Source organism: Rhinoraja longicauda, chromosome 8 (assembly GCF_053455715.1).
Source record: "Rhinoraja longicauda isolate Sanriku21f chromosome 8, sRhiLon1.1, whole genome shotgun sequence".
NCBI lineage: Eukaryota > Metazoa > Chordata > Chondrichthyes > Rajiformes > Arhynchobatidae > Rhinoraja > Rhinoraja longicauda.
Window position 1 is genome coordinate 1,554,076 of NC_135960.1, and position 17,435 is coordinate 1,571,510.

General features: G+C 57.4%; 1 protein-coding gene across 1 annotated transcript; it reads right to left on the reverse strand.

The window, feature by feature from the left end:
• Positions 1–1,893: 1,893 nt before the first annotated feature.
• bcs1l (BCS1 ubiquinol-cytochrome c reductase complex chaperone) lies at positions 1,894–11,611 on the reverse strand. Its single transcript, XM_078404345.1, has 5 exons — positions 11,567–11,611; positions 8,846–9,363; positions 5,239–5,378; positions 3,135–3,329; positions 1,894–2,182 (listed from the first exon to the last, which is right to left on the reverse strand). The coding sequence occupies exons 2-5, from the start codon at positions 9,163–9,165 to the stop codon at positions 2,115–2,117; spliced, it is 723 nt and encodes a 240-aa protein (XP_078260471.1). The 5' UTR covers positions 9,166–9,363; positions 11,567–11,611; the 3' UTR covers positions 1,894–2,114.
• Between the last annotated feature and the right edge of the window lie 5,824 nt (positions 11,612–17,435).

Consider the following 17,435-nt stretch of genomic DNA (forward strand, 5'->3'; position numbering starts at 1 on the left):
ATCAAGTCTACCCAAACCATTTCCTGCCTAATGTGGGATAGTCAGAGGGCGGGCAGGTGGTGGGAATGTGGGCCACTGCAGACACAGCGATGCCTTACCCTGGAGTACACCTGCCCTGTGGGTCTGTGGTCTGTGGGTTAGTTGGCATTCTGTAAAACCGTCCCTGGTATGCGGGCAGTGGATGAGAAAGTGGGATAACATCGAACCAGCGCGGCAAAGGTTACGAAGAGAAGGCAGGAGAATGGGGTTGAGAGGGAAAGAATAAAGGGGAGGCCATTTAAAAACTAAGGTGAGAAGAAACTTTTCCACCCAGAGGGTTGTGAATGTGTGGGATTCTCTGCCACAGAGGCAGTGGAGGCAGATTCACTGGATGGATTTAAGAGAGAGTTAGATAGTGCTCTAGGGGCTAGTGGAATCAAGGGGATATGGGGAGCAAGGCAGGCACGGGTTACTGAGTGTGAATGATCAGCCATGATCACAATGAATGGCGGTGCCTGGGCTCGAAGGCTCGAATGGCCTCCCCCCTGCACCTATTTTCTGTTTTTCTATTGATCAGTCAATAGGAGTAGACTTGATGGGCGGGATGGCCAAAATCTGCTCTTCATTACTTATGAACAAGTGTACTTTAGTTCAATTCAATTTAGTTTTAGAAACAGTGCGGAAACAGGCCCTTCGGCCCACCGGGTCCATGATGACCAGCGATCCCCCGTTCACGTCAGTCCTACATTAGTTATCCCACCTTTCTCATCCACTCTTGGGGGGGAATTTACAAAGGGCCGATTAACCTACAAACTTGAAGAAGGGTCTGAAGAAGAGGTCTCGACCCGAAACGTCACCCATTCCTTCCCTCCTGAGATGCTGCCTGACCTGCTGAGTTACTCCAGCATTTGGTGAAATAAAAACCTACAAACTTGTAAGCTTTTACAATGTGGGAGGAAACCGGAGCACCCGGAGAAAAACCCACATGGTCACGGGAGAACGTACAAACTCCGTGCAGACAGCACCCATAGTCAGGATCAAACCCAGGTCACTGGTGCTGTGGAGGTGGCGATTTTATCAGTGTGAACAGGTGATCGCTGGTCGGCACGGACTCGGTGGCCAAAGGGACCCGTTTTCCTGCTGTATCTCTAAATTAAACTCAACTAAAGTCTGAGAAAAGGTCCCGACCCGAAACGTCACCATTCCTTCTCTCCCGAGATGCTGCCCGACCCACTGAGTTACTCCAGCATTTTGTGCCTAACTTAAACTAAACTCTTCACAGTCCGATCAGCGATCGCCCTGCACACGAACGCTATCCCGACACGCACTAGGGACAATTTTACACTTATACCAAGTCAATTAACGTCCAAGACTTGTACGTCTTTGGAGGGTGGGAGGAAACCGGAGCGCCCGGAAGAAAACCCACGCAGGTCACGGGGGAGAACGTACAAACTCCGTACAGACAGCGCACGTATTGAGGCTATTGAGGGCGTGCAGCGTAGGTTTACTAGGTTAATTCCCGGAATGGCGGGACTGTCATATGTTGAAAGACTGGAGCGACTGGAATTTAGAAGGATGAGAGGAGATCTTATCGAAACGTATAAGATTATTAAGGGGTTGGACACGTTAGAGGCAGGAAACATGTTCCCAATGTTGGGGAAGTCCAGAACCAGGGGCCACAGTTTAAGAATAAGGGGTAGGACATTTAGAACAGAGATGAGGAAAAACGTTTTTAGTCAGAGAGTTGTGAATCTGTGGAATTCTTTGCCTCAGAAGGCAGTGGAGGCCAATTCTCTGAATACATTCAAGAGAGAGCTAGATAGAGCTCTTAAGGATAGCGGAGTCAGGGGGTATGGGGAGAAAGCAGGAACGGGGTACTGATTGAGAATGATCAGCCATGATCACATTGAATGGCGGTGCGTACAGGCTCGAAGGGCCGAATGGCCTCCTCCTGCACCTATTGTCTATTGTAGTCGGGATGGAACCCGGGTCTCTGGCGCTGTGAGGCAGCAGCACTACCCGCTGCATTACCGTGCCTGCTGGAGGCAGCTCCACAGTAACATGCAGATAAGTTTGGTTGTTGGGCGGAGATGAGTGGGGTCCTCGTTCCCCCCTCCCCCACAGCCCCGAGGTACTCACATGAAACTGCTCTTCCCGCATCCGGGTGGTCCGTACAGGAGGTAGCCACGTCGGTAAGGAATCCCTGGGGAAAGATTAAAGGACACGGGGGGGAGGGGGGAAAGACAGGAAGAAAATCATCAATACTGATCATTACGAAGCAAGATAGACCATTCGACCCTAAAAACCGTAGTAGGTCACGGCGGCCATTTTAGTCGGCAGAAAATTGCAGAAACATTTTAGACAACAGACAATGGGTGCAGGAGGCCATTCGGCCCTTCGAGCCAGCACCGCCATTCAATGTGCTCATGGCTGATCATTCTCAATCAGTACCCCGTTCCTGCCTTCTCCCCATACCCCCTGACTCCGCTATCCTTAAGAGCTCTATCCAGCTCTCTCTTGAATGCATTCAGAGAATTGGCCTCCACTGCCTTCTGAGGCAGAGAATTCCACAGATTCACAACTCTCTGACTGAAAACGTTTTTCCTCGTCTCAGTTCTAAATGACCTACCCCTTATTCTTAAACTGTGGCCCCTGGTTCTGGACTCCCCCAACATTGGGAACATGTTTCCTGCCTCTAACGTGTCAAAACCCCTTAATAATCTTATACGTTTCGATGAGATCTCCTCTCATCCTTCTAAATTTTAAAAGAAAAATAGCAAAAATCTGTGAATTGATAGATGAGATATATTCTGCATTTTAATGGTATCATCACACACACTGTTCCCCCACAACACTGCGAGAGGCAGAGCGAACGGTGGGGTTTGCCAACTAAAATGGCCGATGTTACGCTCCTTCGCGTCCTACACTTCAGTATACGCGATTTCAAGGGAGTGGTTCATCTTGCTCCTCTAGTATCTTTGGTCCCGACCCAAAACGTCACCTATCCTTGTTCTCCACAGATGCTGCCTGACCCGCTGAGTTACTCCAGCACTCTGTGAAACGTCACCCATCCACGTTCTCCACAGATGCTGCCCGACCCCGTGTGTAAGTGGGGTGTCCCGGTGCCTGATGGCCGTGGTCTCGCCGCCCCTCACCTCGGTCCGTGTACCACTTGGGGTTGCTGATGAAGTCCTTGACATCTTCCACGATCTTCTCGGCGACGCCTCCGTCCAGCACCACCGAGCTGAGCGGCCGCCGTCTCCGCGGGAAACCAAAGAGGCGCCACTCCGAGCCCACCGCCGTGTACATCACCGTCTTACCCTCCTGCTGCTTCAGGGCCAGCTCCCGGGCTGGGGGGACAGAGAAGGGGGACAGAGAGGGGGGACAGAGAGGGAGGGGAGAGAGAGGGGAGAGAGAGAGGGGAGGGAGAGGGGGGGGAGGGGGAGAGAGAGGGGGGGGGAGGGGGAGAGAGAGGGGGGGAGAGAGTGGGGGGGGAGAGAGAGAGGGGAGAGAGAGAGAGGGGGGAGAGAGAGGAGGAAGTGGGAGATGGGGGGGGGGGGGAGAGAGAGAGAGACAAGAGTGTTTTATTGTCAAATGTCCCAGATAGAACAATTAAATTCTTTACAGCAGCACAACAGAATATGGAAACAAATATTTAAACGGGGGGGGGGGGGGGGAGAGGGAGTGGGGAGAGAAGGAGGGGGGAGAGAGGGAGGGGGGAGAGAGGGGGGGAGAGAGGGAGGGGGGAGAGAGGGAGGGGGGAGAGAAGGAGGGGGGAGAGAGGGAGGGGGGAGAGAGGGGGGGAGAGAGGGAGGGGGGGAGAGAGGGAGGGGGGAGAGAAGGAGGGGGGAGAGAAGGAGGGGGGAGAGAGAGGGAGGGGGGAGAGAGAGGGAGGGGGGAGAGAGGGAGGGGGGAGAGAGGGAGGGGGGAGAGAGGGAGGGGGGAGAGAGGGAGGGGGAGAGAGGGAGGGGGGAGGGTGGGAGGTGGGAGAGTGGGAAGGGGGAGAGTGGGAGGGGGGAGAGAGGGAGGGGGGAGAGAGGGAGGGGGAGAGAGGGAGGGGGAGAGAGGGGGGGAGAGAGGGAGGGGGGAGAGAGGGAGGGGGGAGAGAGGGAGGGGGGAGAGAGGGAGGGGGAGAGAGGGAGGGGGGAGAGAGGGAGGGGGGAGAGAGGGAGGGGGGGAGAGAGGGAGGGGGGAGAGAGGGAGGGAGGAGAGAGGGAGGGGGAGAGAGGGAGGGGGAGAGAGGGAGGGGGGAGAGTGGGAGGGGGAGAGTGGGAGGGGGAGAGTGGGAGGGGGAGAGTGGGAGGGGGAGAGAGGGAGGGGGGAGAGAGGGAGGGGGGAGAGAGGGAGGGGGGAGAGAGGGAGGGGGGAGAGAGGGAGGGGGGAGAGAGGGAGGGGGGAGAGAGGGAGGGGGGAGAGGGAGGGGGGAGAGAGGGAGGGGGGAGAGAGGGAGGGGGGAGAGAGGGAGGGGGGAGAGAGGGAGGGGGGAGAGTGGGAGGGGGAGAGTGGGAGGGGGAGAGAGGGAGGGGGAGAGAGGGAGGGGAGAGAGGGAGGGGGAGAGACAAGAGAGGGAGTGGGGAGAGAGGGAGTGGGGAGAGAGGGAGTGGGAGAAAGAGAGGGGGAGCGAGAGAGAAGGGGGGAGAGAGAGAGAGGGGGAGAGAGAGAGAGGGGGAGAGAGAGAGAGGGGGGAGAGAGAGAGAGGGGGGGGGAGAAAGAGAGAGGGGGGGAGAGAGGGGGGAGAATTGGCTTCCAGTGCCTTCTGTGGCAGAGAATTCAACAGATTCACAACTCTCTGGGTGAAAAGGTTCCTTCTCACCTCAGTTTTAAATGGCTTCCCCTTTATTCTTAGACTGTGGCCCCTGGTTCTGGACTCCCCCAACATTGGGAACATTTTTCCTGCATCTAACACATTAGGGACAATTTGTTTGGGATTTTTACATTTACCCAGTCAATTAACCTACAAACCTGTACGTCTTTGGAGTGTGGGAGGAAACCGAAGATCTCGGAGAAAACCCACGGAGGTCACAGGGAGAACGTACAAACTCCGTACAGACAGCGCCCGTAGTCAGGATCGAACCTGAGTCTCCGGCGCTGCATTCGCTGTGAGGCGGCAACTCTACCGCCGCGCCACCGGATGATCAGCAATGATCATATTGAATGTCGGTGCAGGCTGGAAGGGCCGAGTGGCCTCCTCCTACACCTGGTGTCTATGTTTGTAACTGTGTGCGTCTGGGTGGGGGGTTGTAGACGAGAGGCACTGACCTTCAGTGAGGATCTGGTGGAACAGCTGTCGGTCGGTGCCCAGCGAGGTCACGGTGACTGTTTCCCACGGGGTGCCCGTGTGCAGGTCGATCATCTGCTTCTCCCGGTTCCTCTCCACACGCAGCCACTTGCTGTTGTACCTGCGATGGCACACTCACACTCACTCATCGCTCGGCATTGTACACTCACCTCCCGTGTGACCCACCCACCCTCACAACACACAATGCTGCGCACTATATTCTGCACTCTGTATCTTCCCCTTTGCTCTACCTATTGGACTTGAGTTTGACTTGATTGTATTTTTGTAGGGTATTAACTGGTCCGTTTGGACAGCTGCAGAACAAAGCTTTTCCCTGTACCTCGGTAACACGTGGCAACAATAAACCTGAGCCGATGCCTGACTATTTGTTTTAAACCGACCAGACTCCCCACCACCACTCCATCACTCCACGCTGCCACAGAAAAGCAGCCAACATAATCAAAGTCTGGCGGCACGTTGGCGCAGAGGGTAGAGCTGCTGCCTCACAGCGCCGGAGACCCGGGTTCCATCCCGACTACGGGTGCTGTCTGTACGGATTTTGTACGTTCTCCCCGTGACTTGCGTGGGTTTTCTCCGGGTGCTCCGGTTTCCTCCCTCATATACTCATAGAGTAATACAGTGTGGAATCAGGCCCTTTGGCCCAACTTGCCCACACCGGCCAACACGTCCCAGCTCCAAAGACATGCAGGTTTGTAGGTTAATTGGCTTGGTAAATGTAAAAATTGTCCCTAGTGTGTGTAGGATAGTGTTAATGTGCGGGGATCACTGGTCGGTGCGGACTCGGTGGGCCGAAAGGGCTTGTTTCCGCGCTGTATCTCTAAACTAAACTAAACTGTACAGTGTGTAGTTTAGTTTAAAGATACAGCCTGGAAACAAGCCCTTCGGCCCACCGAGTCCGCACCGACCAGTGATCCCCGCACATTAACACTATCCTACACACACTAGGGACAATTTACACCTACACCAAGTATACAAAACCAATTAACCTACAAACCTGTACATCTTTGGAGTGTGGGAGGAAACCGAAGATCTCAACTCATTTCTAAAAGAGCGCCCTTTAATTCTGAGGCTGTGCCCTCTGGTCCTAGACTCTCCCACCAGTGGAAACATCCTCTCCACATCCACTCTATCCAGGCCGCTCACTATTCTGTACATTTCAATGAGGTCCCCCCTCATCCTTCTAAACTCCAGCGAGTACAGGCCCAGTGCCCACAAACGGCCATCATACACCGATCAGCCAAAACATGATGACCTGATGAGCCAAAACATTATGCCCACCTGCGTCCTCCGTGTGCAGCCCCATACGCAGCAGGGTGCGATGCACAGTGTATTGTGACACAATCCTCCCGTGACCATCATTAACATTATGGCGGCGCTGCCATAGCAGCTGCGGCTTACCTGCGGTCCATTTGTCTTTGTGTTTTTGTTGTTTTTTTGTCTTAATTGTAGTTGTGATGTGGTGTTTTTGTGTTTGTGTACTATGTGTGTATGTGGGGGGGAGGGGGGGAACTATAAAATCGTAAATAGGTGTCCCTTCCGAACGGAGACCCGACCTTTGTTTTCTGGGTGTTGTCTCCGTTCCTGCTGCGGCCTACCATCGGCCCAACTCCTGGAGCTGGCGGCCTCCAGGGCTCTGGTTCGCAGAGCCTGCGGACCAGACTTACCATCACCGGAGCCGGCCGTCCTCGGAGGCTGCGGGAGCGGCTGCGGGAGCGGCTGCGACTCGCCTTAGGCTCGGGCCGCGTGGATGCCGACATCGGGAGCTCCGGCAGCGGCAGCGGGTTCATCCGCTGGGGCTTGGGTCGCGGACATTTCACCGTCCGGCGCGGCCTAAAATATGCAGCGGGATTTTTCTCTGCTGGGCGGGGGCTTCAATGTCGGGAGCCACGACCGCCCCGACGTGCAGCAACAGCAGCAGCGTGTTCGCCCGCCCGGATCGGACTTATCATCGGCGGAGCCGGCCGTCTTCGGAGGCTGCGGGAGCGGCTGAGACTCGCCTTGGGCTTGGCCCGCTGCGGACCGTCCGGCGCGGCCTGCAACCACAACAACCTGACTGCGGGAGAAGACAGCAGGAGAAGGGAAAGACATTGTGGCCTTCCATCACAGTGAGGAGAGAGAGGACTGGAGGAGGAGGAGACTCACTGTCATGGATGGTTCTTTGATGGATGGTTCTTTTTTTGTGTGTTTTTGGGGTTGTGTAATTTTAATGCCTATTTAATGCTTTTATTGTTGGACTGTGGGTGACTGAATTTCATCCAATATTGGATGACAAATAAAGCTATCTTGAATCTTGAATCTCTTGAATCTTGAATTTTCTGTGACTTGTGCCACAGTCGACCTTCTGTCGGTTCGGACCAGACGGGATAGCCTTCGTTGCCCTCGCGCATCGATGAGCCTTGGGCGCCCAACACCCTGCCTGTCGCCGGTTTGTGGTTTGTCCCTCCTCGGACCACTGTCGGTCGGTACTCACCACTGCTGACCGGGAGCACCCCACAAGCCTTGCCGTTTCACAGATGCTCTGACCCAGTCGTCTGGCCATAACAATTTGGCCCTTGTCAAAGTCGCTCAGGTCTTTACTCCTGCCCATTTCTCCTGCATCCAACACATCAACTTCATGAACTGACTGTTCACTTGCTGCCTAATATATCCCACCCCTTGACAGGTGCCATTGTAACAAGATCATCAATGTTATTCACTTCACCTGTCAGTGGTCATAATGTTTTGGCTCATCGGTGTAACCCACTCATTCCTGGGATCATTCTCGTAAACCTCCTCTGGACCCTCTCCAGAGCCAGCACATCCTTCCTCATATGGGGCCCAGAATTTGCCCACAGTTACTCCAAATGCAGCCTGACCAGCACCTAAGATAGACACAAAAAGCTGGAGTAACTCAGAGGATCAGGCAGCATCTGTGGAGAACATGGATAGGTGACGTTTCACAGAGTGCTGGAGATAGCGGCACGGTGGCGCAGTGGTGGAGTTGCCACCTTACAGCGAATGCAGCACCGGAGACCCGGGTTCCATCCCGACTACGGGCGCCGTCTGTACGTTCTCCCCCGTGACCTGCGTGGGTTTTCACCGAGATCTTCGGTTTCCTCCCACACTCCAAAGACGTACAGGTTTGTAGGTTAATTGATTGTAGAAAAATTGTCTCTAGTGTGTGTAGGATAGTGTTAGTGTGCGGGGATCCCTGGTCGGCGCGGACTCAGTGGGCCGAAGGGCCTGTTTCCGCGCTGAATCTCTAAATCTAAGTAACTCAGCGGATCAGGCAGCATCTCTGGAGGCAAGGAATGGGGGACATTTCGGGTCGAGACCATTCTTCACTCTGAAGAAGGGTCTCGACCTGCAGCGTCACCTATCCATGTTCTCCACAGATGCTGCCTGACCCGCTGAATTACTCCAGCACTCTGTGAAACGTCACCTATCCATGTTCACCACAGATGCTGCCTGACCTGCTGAGTTACTCCAGCACTTTGTGTCTATCGTCAGTGTAAACCAGCATCTGCAGTTGCTTCTTACACCCGCTGCCCAGTGCGTAATTCTGCTGCTATCGCTCGCGCCACTGACCAGACGTAGTGGTTCCCGGGGCTGGGGATAAAGTCGAAGGTTGTGGAGATCTTGCCACTCTCGTGCTGGTGGTAGGAGGTCTCCACGCTGAGGTGCTGGGCCCGTCGAGCTCGCTGCGTGATCCAGTTGAGCAGCCAGTGGTAGCTCTTGTCTCGACTGGTCACCTCCAGGGTGACCATGCAGTGCCGGCGGAACGCCACCATTCCAAACTGTGCCCCCTTGCGGGCCAGAGCCAGCGCGGTGCCCACCCCCACCAGCCCGAAACCCGCACCGAAGTACGGGTTGTCCTTCAGGGCCGAGATGAAGTCGGACACAGGCATCCTGGGTGGTCTTCAGCGGCTCATGGCGTGACGGACGGACGGACGGGGGGGTTGTGGGGTCTGGCCCCCTTCAGACGGATCCGGTCGCACACTGCCTGCCTCGGGGAGAGTCGCCAGACCCTGGGGTGAAGGCCGACTGCAGTAGCTCCAACACCAGCACGGAACAGGGGGGCCGCACAGAGAGAGACCACTGGGTACCTGCACACACGGGACAGGGCAGAGCGGTCAGTGCTGTGTTACAATGCTCCGGGGGGGTAGGGGGCAGAGGGGGGAAGAGAATGGGGCAGTGGGGGAGAATGGGGGGGCAGTGGGGAGGGGGACAGTGGGAGGGAGGGGGGGCGGAGCGGTCAGTGTTGTTAAACAATGCTCCAGAGGGGGGGGGGGGCAGTGGGGTGGGAGAGAATGGGGCAGTGGGGGAGAATGGGGGGGGGCAGTGGGGGGGGGCAGTGGGGGGAGGGGGAACAGTGCGGGAGGTGGGTAGTGAGGGGAGGGAGTGGCAGTGGGGGGGGCAGTGGGGGGAGGGGGAACAGTGGGGGAGGTGGGCAGTGGGGGGAGGGGGAACAGTGGGGGAGGGGAACAGTGGGGGAGGTGGGCAGTGGGGGGAGGGGGAACAGTGGGGGAGGTGGGCAGTGGGGGGAGGGGGAACAGTGGGGGAGGGGGAACAGTGGGGGAGGTGGGCAGTGGGAACAGTGGGGGAGGGGGAACAGTGGGGGAGATGGGCAGTGGGGGGAGGTGGGCAGTGGGGGGAGGGGGAACAGTGGGGGAGGGGGAACAGTGGGGGAGCGGGAACAGTGGGGGAGGTGGGCAGTGGGGGGAGGGGGGCAGTGGGGGGAGGGGGGGCAGTGGGGGGAGGGGGAACAGTGGGGGAGGGGGAACAGTGGGGGAGGTGGGCAGTGGGGGGAGGTGGGCAGTGGGGGGAGGGGGAACAGTGGGGGAGGGGGAACAGTGGGGGAGGGGGAACAGTGGGGGAGGTGGGCAGTGGGGGGAGGTGGGCAGTGGGGGGAGGGGGGCAGTGGGGGGAGGGGGAACAGTGGGGGAGGGGGAACAGTGGGGGAGGGGGAACAGTGGGGGAGGTGGGCAGTGGGGGGAGAGGGAACAGTGGGGGAGGGGGAACAGTGGGGGAGGTGGGCAGTGGGGGGAGAGGGAACAGTGGGGGAGGGGGAACAGTGGGGGAGGTGGGCAGTGGGGGGAGGGGGAACAGTGGGGGAGGGGGAACAGTGGGGGAGGGGGAACAGTGGGGGGAGGGGGAACAGTGGGGGAGGGGGAACAGTGGGGGAGGTGGGCAGTGGGGGGAGGGGGAACAGTGGGGGAGGTGGGCAGTGGGGGGAGGGGGGGCAGTGGGGGGAGGGGGAACAGTGGGGGGAGGGGGAACAGTGGGGGGAGGGGGAACAGTGGGGGGAGGGGGAACAGTGGGGGGAGGGGGAACAGTGGGGGGAGGGGGAACAGTGGGGGGAGGGGGAACAGTGGGGGAGGGGAACAGTGGGGGAGGGTGGGCAGAGGGGGGAGGGGGAACAGTGGGGGAGGTGGGCAGTGGGGGGAGGGGGAACAGTGGGGGGAGGGGGAACAGTGGGGGAGGTGGGCAGTGGGGGGAGGTGGGCAGTGGGGGGAGGGGGAACAGTGGGGGAGGGGGAACAGTGGGGGAGGGGGAACAGTGGGGGAGGGGGAACAGTGGGGGAGGGGGAACAGTGGGGGAGGGGGAACAGTGGGGGGAGGTGGGCAGTGGGGGGAGGGGGAACAGTGGGGGGAGGGGGAACAGTGGGGGGAGGGGGAACAGTGGGGGAGGTGGGCAGTGGGGGGAGGGGGAACAGTGGGGGAGGGGGAACAGTGGGGGAGGGGGAACAGTGGGGGAGGGGGAACAGTGGGGGGAGGTGGAACAGTGGGGGAGGGGGGGCAGTGGGGGAGGGGGGGCAGTGGGGGAGGGGGGGGCAGTGGGGGAGGGGGGAACAGTGGGGGAGGGGAACAGTGGGGGAGGGGGGGCAGTGGGGGAGGGGGAACAGTGGGGGAGGGGGAACAGTGGGGGAGGGGGAACAGTGGGGGAGGTGGGCAGTGGGGGGAGGGGGAACAGTGGGGGAGGGGGAACAGTGGGGGGAGGGGGAACAGTGGGGGAGGGGGAACAGTGGGGGAGGTGGGCAGTGGGGGGAGGGGGAACAGTGGGGGGAGGGGGAACAGTGGGGGGAGGGGGAACAGTGGGGGAGGGGGAACAGTGGGGGAGGTGGGCAGTGGGGGAGGTGGGCAGTGGGGGAGGTGGGCAGTGGGGGGAGGGGGGGAGTGAGGGAGCGCCGCGGGGGGGGCGGGGAGTGAGGGAGCGCCGCGGGGAGTGAGGGAGCGCCGCAGGGGGGCGGGGAGTGAGGGAGCGCCGCCGGGGGAGTGAGGGAGCGCCGCGCCGGATGCCGGGACTCACCTGCCTCCCGCCCGCTCCCCGTGTGTCGCCGCCGCCGCCGCTCCCCGGATCCCCATCGCCCCGAACAAAGGTTCCGGGGGCCGCGGTTCCGCCCGGACACAGACGGCAGCAACGGTCAACCTGTGGGGTTCACCGTCACTGACAGGTGTGGAGCAGAGCGGGGCGGGGCGGGGCGTGGCGAGGCAGGGGCGGGGCAGGGGCAGGGGCGGGGGCGGGGCGGGGCGAGGCAGGGGCGGGGCAGGGGCAGGGGCAGGGGCGGGGCGGGGCGGGGCAGGGGCAGGGCGGGGGCGGGGGCGGGGCGGGGCGGGGCGGGGGCGGGGCAGGGGCGGGGCGGGGCAGGGGCGGGGGCGGGGCAGGGGCGGGGCAGGGGCGGGTCGGGGCGGGGGCGGGGGCAGGGGCGGGGCAGGGGCGGGGCAGGGGCGGGTCGGGGCGGGGGCGGGGCAGGGCGGGGGCGGGGCAGGGTCGGGGGCGGAGATACATCACGGAAACAAACAAACAGTCAGAGGGTGGTGAATCTTATAATTCCTCTCCATCGAGTCTACTCCGCCATTCAATCACGGCTGATCTATCTCTCCCTCCTAACCCCATTCTCCTGCCTTCTCCCCATAACCCCTGACACCAGCACTGATCAAGAATTAGGGCCGAATGGCCTACTCCTGCACCTATTTTCTATGTTTCTATGAATCAAGGTCTGAAGAGTCTCGATCCAAAACGTCACCTATTCCTTCTCTCCAGAGATGCTGCCTGTCCCGCTGAGTTACTCCAGCATTTTGTGTCAACTTTCAGTGTAAAGCAGCATCTGCAGTTCCTTCCTGCACATCAAGGTCACGGCCTCATAGCTTCAGAAAGGAGATGAGGAGGAATTTCTTTAGTCAGAGGTGGTGAATCTGAGGGTGGTGAATGGAGGCCAAGTCAGTGGATATATTAATGCAGAGACAGATTTTTGATTAGTGCGGGTGTCAGGGGTTATGGGGAGAAGGCAGGAGAATGCGGTTAGGAGAGAGAGATAGATCGGCCACGATTGGTGGGAGTAGACTGGATGGGCCGAATGACCTAATTCTGCTTCTATCGCTTATGACCTTATAATAACCCTGGATTTATTTTTAGTGTTCAGTTTAGTTTTGCATCTGAAGAAGGAAGGACATCCTTGCTATTGAGGCAGTGCAGCGTGGGTTCACCAGGTTAATCCCCAGGATGGCGGGACTGTCATATGAGGAAAGGTTGGACAGACTGGGCTTGTATTCACTGGAGTTTAGAAGGATGAGAGGGGATCTTATAGAGACGTATAAAATTATAAAAGGTCTGGACAAGCTAGATGCAGGAAAAATGTTCCCAATGTTGTGGGAGTCCAGAACCAGGGGCCACACAGTCTAAGAATAAAGGGGAGGCCATTTAAAGCTGAGGTGAGGAAAAAACTTTTTCACCCAGAGAGTTGTGAATTTGTGTAATTCTCTGCCATAGAGGGCAGTGGAGGCCAATTCACTGGATGAATTTAAAAGAGAGTTAGATAGAGCTCTAGTGGAATCAAGGGATATGGGGAGAAGGCAGGCACGGGTTACTGATTGTGGATGACCAGCCATGATCACAATGAATGGCGGTTCTGGCTCGAAGGGCCGAATGGCCTCCTCCTGCACCTATTTTCTGTTTCTATGATCGTTTGGCAGAGTAGACTTGAAGGGCCGAATGGCCTAATTCTGCTCCTATCACTTATGAGCTTGTAATAACCCCCGATTTATTTTTAGTGTTTAGTTACGCGTCTGAAGAAGGGTCTCGACCCGAAACGTCACCCATTCCTTCTCTCCAGAGATGCTGCCTGACCCGCTGAGTTACTCCAGCATTTTGTGTCTATCTTTAGTTTAGAGATACAGCACGGAAACAGGTGCTTCGGCCCATCGAGTCCGTGCTGACCAGCGATCCTCGCACACTAACACTATCCTACACACATTTAATTTACAATTAACCTACAAACCTGGACGTCTTTGGAGTGTGGGAGGAAACCGGAGCGCCTGGAGAAAACCCACGCAGGTCACGGGGAGAACTTGCAAACTTCGCACAGACAGCACCCGTAGTCAGGATCGAACCCGGGTCTCTGGCGATGTGAGGCAGCAGCTCTACCCGCTGCACCACCATGCCACCCTTGGTGGGGTAGTAGTCATACAGCATGGAAACAGGCCCTTCGGCCTGGCTTGTCTATGCTGACCAACTGTACAACTCCTACCCCTTCTGTCGTGGGGTAGACTGACTCCCCCCCCCCCAGTCTTTGCACATCCCCAATCCTACACTTTCCTCTCGTCACTTTAATTTCATATTTCATGTATCTTGTGTTTTTATGACTGTCGGCAGACCAATTTTCCTCCTGGGATATATAAAGTCCTGTCGTACCAAGGGGTGCTCAACCTCCTCACTCCGAAACACGGGACAAGGTGACCTCACCCAGCCAGTGGCCACGTGCTCCCGCTTCACCAATGGCGGTCGCCCAGGCCGGGAGGCGGGTTGCTATGCAACCTCCGTTAGGCGGCGCCCGGGCCTCCAGGCCTAGACTGTCCAGAGCTAAAATGTCAGAAACCTAAAGTGTCGGGACCTACGGCATCCGGGCCTACAGCGTCCGGGCCTACAGCGCGCCCCGGGCCTAATACGGGACAAGGGCTGTCCCATGTGGGGCAAACCAATTTAGCCCAAAATACGGGATGTCCCGTCTAATACGGGACAATTGGCAACCCTAATCGTACCGTATACGAAGGGCCGAATGGCCTACTGCTGCACCTATTGCCTATTGTCTCTGGGCTGGAGATACACACAAATGTGTGGCGCCGTGCATGGCAGCCTCACCTTCACCCTGTCTCGGCCCTTCCTTCTTTTGTTGTTTTTAGTCTGTTTTTATTTGTAAGTTTTAGTGTATCTTTAGTTTTTTGTATTTTGTGGAGGGTGGAGGGTGGGGGGGGGGGGGGTGGGGGAAACATTTTTCTAATCTCTTCCCTCGATGGAGATGCAACTGTTTCTGTATTGTATCCCCGTTCGCACTGCAGCAGTAACATCGTGGAGCAAGCAGTCCCTGTTAGGGGAAGACTTCGGGAGCTCCAACCGCAGGAGCTTCGACCGCCCCGATCGAGGGAGTTTCGATCGCCCCGACCGCGGGGGAAAAGGAGGAAAGAAGGTATGTTATTTGCCTTCCAATCACAGTAGGGAACGTGAGGTCGCCGAAAAACAAGATGGCCGTGCTGCATGCACTGGTGGGGACTCGGAGGGAGTGCTATGAGCGCGGTGATCTCGGTGTTTGCGGGGACATGGCTCCGTGAGGACATCACGGAGTCTAGGGCGAGTGTGGACGGCTCTCTGACTGTTCGGGCGGACAGGGACTGCAGAAGGAGTGACAGCGGCCGATACAACTCTGGTCACATCACTGTATGGTTGACAACTTCCTCGCTCCCAAATAGGGGCAAGGTGATGTCACCGCCCCGCACCCCAGGTGATCTCACCCAGCCAGCGGCCACGTGCTCCCACTTCACCAACAGTGGCCGCCCGGCCGGGAGGCAGGTTGCCATGCAATCTCCGACAGGCAGCGCCCGGGCCTCCGGGCCTCCACTGTCCGGGCCTACACTGTCTGGGCCTACACTGTCCGCAGCTAAAATGTCGGAAACCGAGTGTCAGGACTTAAAGCGTCCGGGCCAGCAGTGTCTGGGCCTACAATGGCCCCCGGGCCTGATAGGGGACAAGGGCGGTACCATACGGGACAAACCAATTTCGCCCAAAATACGGGGTGTCCCGGCTAATACGGGACAGTTGGCAACCCTACATCACGGTGAATCAGCGTGCGTGTGGCCCGGACTTTGAACTGATGGCTGTGGGGATCCGCTTATGCTGGGTACCCTGGGGATTCTCACACGCTGCTGTGGTGGCTGCTAAAGTCCATGTTTAATCTTTAAGTAGTTTTGTATCTTGTTGCTTTTCTTTTGTATGACTGTATGGCAAATCAAATTTCACTGTAGCTCGGTACACGTGACAATAAAGGACCATTGAGGTTGCCTGGTAAGATCAGTTCAGTTTATTGTCCCGTGTACCGAGGTAGTGAAAAGCTTTTTTGTTGCGTTCTATCCAGTCAGCGGAAAGACAATACACGATGTTTACAGGTTGCCAACTGTCCCGTATTAGCCAGGACATCCCGTATTTTGGGCTAAATTGGTTTTGTCCCGTATTAGGCCCAGACACTGTAGGCCCAGGGGGCGCTGTAGGCCCGGACGCTGTATGCCCAGACACTGTAAGCCCAGGGGGCGCTGTAGGCCCGGACACTGTAGGCCCAGGAGCCGCTGAAGTCCCGGACAGTGGAGGCCCGGAGGCCGCCTGACGGAGGTTGCGCAGCCGCCATTGGTGGAGCGGGAGCACGTGCCCGCTGGCTGGTTGAGGTCACGTGGGGCGCGGAGCCGTGACATCACCTTGTCCCGTATTTGGGAGTGAGGAAGTTGACAACCCTAGTGTATAGGAACATAAGGGAATATCGTTTCATGGTTGCAAGAAATGTTGCTGTAGGAATAGAGATTCAAGAGCGTGGAGCGATTGTAATATGATTGTAGGTCTGCTTCTGTGGCCCACACGCAAATAGTCGCCTGGGTTGGGCGCCATCTTGGAAGCCAAAGAGGTTCCCCTTTCTCCAACGAGAGTTCCGCAACATTAGCGGCAAACCTGCACGTCTTTGGAGTGTGGAAGGAAAGCGAAGATCTCAAGAGAAAACCTACGGGGATCACGGGGAGAATGTACAAACTCTGTTCAGGCAGCACCCGTTGTCGGGATCGAACCCGGGTCTCTGGCGCTGCAAGGCAGCAACTCTACCGCTGCACCACGCTGCCGCCTTAATGTGGGAGGAAATCAGGGCACCCGGAGAAAACCCATGCGGACACAGGGAGAACGTACAAACTCCGACAACAGCCGTAGTTAGGATTGAACCCGGGTCTCTGGCGCTGTGGTGCAGCAGCTCGACTGCTGCGCTATCTTTTAAACAGGGTGGAGTGGAACTATCAGCGAGACCAAGCGCAGGCTTGGCGATCGTTTCACTGAACACCTCCGCTCAGTCCACCTAAACCTACCTGATCTCCCGGTTGTTAAACACTTTAACGCCCCCTCCCATTCCCACTCTGACCTTTCTGTCCTGGGTCTCCTCCACTGTCAGTGAGGCCCAGCGCAAATTGGAGGAACGGCACCTCATATTTCACTTGGGTAGTTTACACCCCAGCGATGTGAACATTGACTTCTCCAACTTCAAGTAGCCCTTGCTTTCCCTCTCCATCCCCTCCCCCTCCCAGTCTTACTGTCTCCAATTATTTTATCTCTGTACCGCCCCCTCCCGACATCAGTCTGAAGGAGGGTCTCGACCCGAAACGTCACCCATTCCTTCCCTCCAGAGATGCTTCCTGGCCCGCTGAGTTACTCCAGCACTCTGTGAAACGTCACCAATCCATGTTCTCCACAGATGCTGCCTGACCCGCTGAGTTACTCCAGCACTCTGTGAAACGTCACCTATCCATGTTCTCCACAGATGCCGCCTGACCCGCTGAGTTACTGCAGCTTTTTGTGTCTTACCTCAGAGTGCAACTAAACTCTGGTGGAACGATCTCTTTGGACCAAAAGGCTTGTATTTCATTTGAAAAAGAGCAAAGAACAAGAGCCCAAACAACTGAGTTTAAAAAAAACCAAAAACAGAATCATGAGTTTTATTGTCACGAATCAGGGGCCGTTTTTAAGAAAATGATCACAGGGACAGCGGCAGCAATTGTCACAGGCAAAACTCATCTGCTAAAACACAGAAACAAAACCTTAAATACAGGCAGTGCTGTTCCCAGCCGCACTTGAAGGGCGACCGTTTCACATCCACCGTACA